Below are 3,628 nucleotides of genomic sequence, written 5' to 3' on the forward strand. Positions count from 1 at the left end.
TCACACAAAAAATGATACTTTTCCGACATGATAGATCCAGACTGAGACAGCCAATATGCCAAAAAAACCTAAAGAACACAATCAACAAACATTCAAAAATTGTTCTCTTTTTATGGTTGTGTAACAATAGGTGCATAGTGCATGCTCCAACCAAAAATAACCCAGAAATTTTTAAAAGAATAATATTCTTTTATAATTTATTTGAAAAACTACTAAAAGAAAACAAGGATTGCAGAAGCAAAAATGGTTTGATTAGCATTACGCATAACTGGAATGGAAGTAATCACTGGGACTGATAAGCTGAAGCATAATAATATTGAGAACTTGCATGATCACATTTATGATTTATTATAAATATATACACTACCTAAACAGATAAAATTACCCCTATTTCCACTCCACCCACAGATTTGATGAAAACTGTCCCTAGCTAGTTATACTACTACTCCATGGAGCTTCCCAGCTTGATTACCTCAAAATTCAATACTAAGCTGCCCAATAAAGAAAAATAAAATCTTAAAATTTTACAGAAACAGCTACCGGGAAGGCTTAAAATACCCCAGAGCAGCACACAACTTAGAAAGAGATAGCTAGCTAATAACATGACACAAACACACACTTATAATCTCAACGCTGCCGCAAAGTGCCAACATCATCGTACATCCCCAACCTTAGCCGACAGCGCCGCTCGAAGCTGCTCCTGCGTGTAAAATCTACTTCCCATCTTCACCGTTGCTTGTTGGATCATCAAATCGTTGACCAACGTTACGGTGGCGTAGTGCACGTCCAAGTCCAACTCCATCAATGCCGTCATCAACGTCGCCGCGGGGTGGTTCTTCTTGCTGCATGTGATCGTTATCATCGCGTCCCACCCAATGATCTTCACGTCCATCTCAACCAAGTCAATTAACGCCGGCTGATTCGACGACAACTTGTTGTTATTGTTATTATTACACGCGTGATTAGAAGAAACGTTATCGGTTGTTTTCTCGAGTTCCTTCTTCACTCCTTCAAGCTGCTTATGCAATACATCTTTATCAGATTCGAGGGTCTGAAGCTTGGACTTCAGCTCGGTGATGTAAGATATCGCGTCGCCCAGAAGCGACGCTTTGTCCATCTTTGACACGTTGGGAACCACAGCACGAAGCGCGTAGAATCTCTGGTTCAGCTTCTCCCTCCTCTGTCTCTCTGCTTCAACATGGTTTAATGGTTCCTCTCTTCCGTTCGCCGGCTTCCGCCCTCTCTTACGCGGCCGCTTCTCCGGCTCCACCACCGGGTCCTTCACCACCGAAGCCTCCAGATCCGAGTGGTCGGAATCGCCGCCTCCGCCGGACTTCAAATTCGTGGCCGGAATAATCACGCCGGAGGTGAAAGAAAGCATTCCATCGTCGTTGCTGCCACGCGAATTCGGTGACCTTTTCTTCCCGTTGTTGCTCATGTTATTCTTCTTGTTTTCATCCACAGCAGCAACAAACGGTGACTGGCCGGAGAAAAAATGGGAATTGGAATTGGTATTGGTATTAGTATTCCCATTGACGCCGCCGTAGGAGGTTCTCCTGCTCTCGCCGAAGCTGAGAATCTCGCCGGATTCCGGCTTCAGAGAATGGTGATTCTGATTGTTCCCACTCTTTGGGTCGAACCCGTACTCAGAGAAGTTCAATTCTCTGGAGAACACGCTCTGGTTCTGCGGAATCGCGTGAATAGAACTAGGGGTTTCGGTTAAAGTACTCGAACCAGGGGTTTGAATAGAACTCTCTAACTGCATCGTCTTTGAAATCGAAATCCCCTGAGTCTGTGCAGGAACCATGACCGAAGGGGTAGCAGCAGCAGTGTTAACGGAATCCCTAACTTCGGGATCGCTGAGCCAGAGCGAGGAAGGGTCGTTTTCGCCTTGATCGGCGCTGGTGGCGGGCCAAGAAGAACCCATGTCGAAGTTGTTGTTGCTAAAATTGAAGAGAACCTTCACCTTGTTCATCAGATCCGAGTTCTGGAAAATTAACTCGGTGGAACCCAGTTCAACGACGCCGTTCGCGGACGGTATGCAAACTAAGGTTTGCAAGCCGAACATATGTCCCTGCCTCGCCCTCTCGCAGGGCGAGGCAGAGAGACGGTCACTCCCGGTGACCCAAACGGGGGTCGAGTTGAAGAAGGCCTGTCCGGGCAGTCCTCCGCCGTTGACGAAGGACTGCGTCATGGAGACGAGGAAGAACCACTCGGTGTCGGTGACTTCCTCGTCGACGTCGTCGGAGGCGGAAGCGGAGGAGGAGCCGGAGATGAGGGAGTTAAGTTCCCGGAGAACCTTTTTGCGGTGGTCCTGCTCGGCGGCGGAGGTGGCTTTGGACTTGGCCTTTGCCTTGGCTTTGTCGTCGTCGCCTTTGTAGTAACCGTCGCCCCAACCGAGGAGAGTGGAGCCGGAATAGTCGTAAGAGGACTGCCAGAAGATGGCGTAGGTCCAGGTCTCTCGGGCGCCCTCGATTAAGGCCTGGAGGCGGTGCTGGAGGGTGTCCTGATTGAAGACCGCCGTGGATTGCGGCTGCGGAGGAGCGGGAGGGGGCCAGATGGAGGAGAGATCGGAGGATGGCATGAAGGCCTCCATCACCGAGGAGTTCTCGTCCGTCCACAGATTCATTCGCTGACTGAGTTGATGATTGGGGTTAGTTACAGAAAGAAAGCACTCACTGGGATTGAGATTGGGAAGAGAGAGAATAAGGAGATATTCGAGTTTTGGATTTATTTGGAGTGCATTTAGGGTGAATTTTAATTTTAGGGACAGAACGAGTGAGAGTGAGTGCGAGCCTTCCGCGAAACGCCCACTTTTTCGCAAACACGGCGTTCTAATTCTAACCATCTTTTCTTCTTTTTTTGGAAGATACACGACGTTGTAAGATGTATCACTGTAACTGTTGAGTTGAGTAATTAGGAACTGAATCTGTTTTCTCTCTGTTTCTAATTTTTATTTCCTTGTTCAATTAAAGGATAAATAAGGAGCAGAGAGAGGAATTTCTTCTTTGATAAAAAAAAAAAAAAGAAGCTATCGTTTAAAAAAGATGGTTGTGATCAAGTCAGCAATATTCATAGGATAAAAAAAATTAAGATTTTATTTTAAAAAAATCGAACATGTATCATTTAAACTACTTGTTAATGTTTTTTTACGGTTCAACTATTTATTAAAATGTTACGAGTGGCAATAAAGAAGATATCATTAACTAGTAGTATAATAGTAGAACTATTTATTAATGTTAGGAGGGACAATAAAAGAAGAAGATTTTTTTTCTGAATAAAATAAGTTAAAATTCAATAGATTTCTTAAAATTTTTAATAGTTAAAATAATCTTATGTTGTAATTTAAATTATTTATTGTAAATATAAAATTCAAACTATTTATTTATTATGAAAGTTAGTTATAATTCAATATAATTTACACATTCAAACTTAATTGAGTATTACAATGCATTTTTTTTTTTACTTCAAGTAGTAATTTTATAGCTCAAAATTTTAGCTTACGATTTAGTAGCTGTTTTACATATTCATGGATTGAAGTGTGACTTGCATAATCGATCTTCCGAAACAAACAAACCCACTCTAATATGTAAAACTTGTATTTAGCCATTTACAAATTTCTGAAGTT

At 43.3% G+C, this 3,628-nt stretch overlaps 1 protein-coding gene across 1 annotated transcript; it reads right to left on the reverse strand.

Moving 5' to 3' along the window:
- Positions 1-316: 316 nt before the first annotated feature.
- LOC100790168 (transcription factor MYC1) lies at positions 317-2,999 on the reverse strand. The gene has a single exon (XM_003534226.5). It carries the CDS (start codon positions 2,846-2,848, stop codon positions 653-655), a length of 2,196 nt encoding a protein of 731 aa, XP_003534274.2. The 5' UTR covers positions 2,849-2,999; the 3' UTR covers positions 317-652.
- Positions 3,000-3,628: the final 629 nt, after the last annotated feature.

The sequence above is a fragment of the Glycine max genome, chromosome 9 (genome assembly GCF_000004515.6).
Source record: "Glycine max cultivar Williams 82 chromosome 9, Glycine_max_v4.0, whole genome shotgun sequence".
NCBI classification, from domain to species: Eukaryota; Viridiplantae; Streptophyta; class Magnoliopsida; order Fabales; family Fabaceae; genus Glycine; species Glycine max.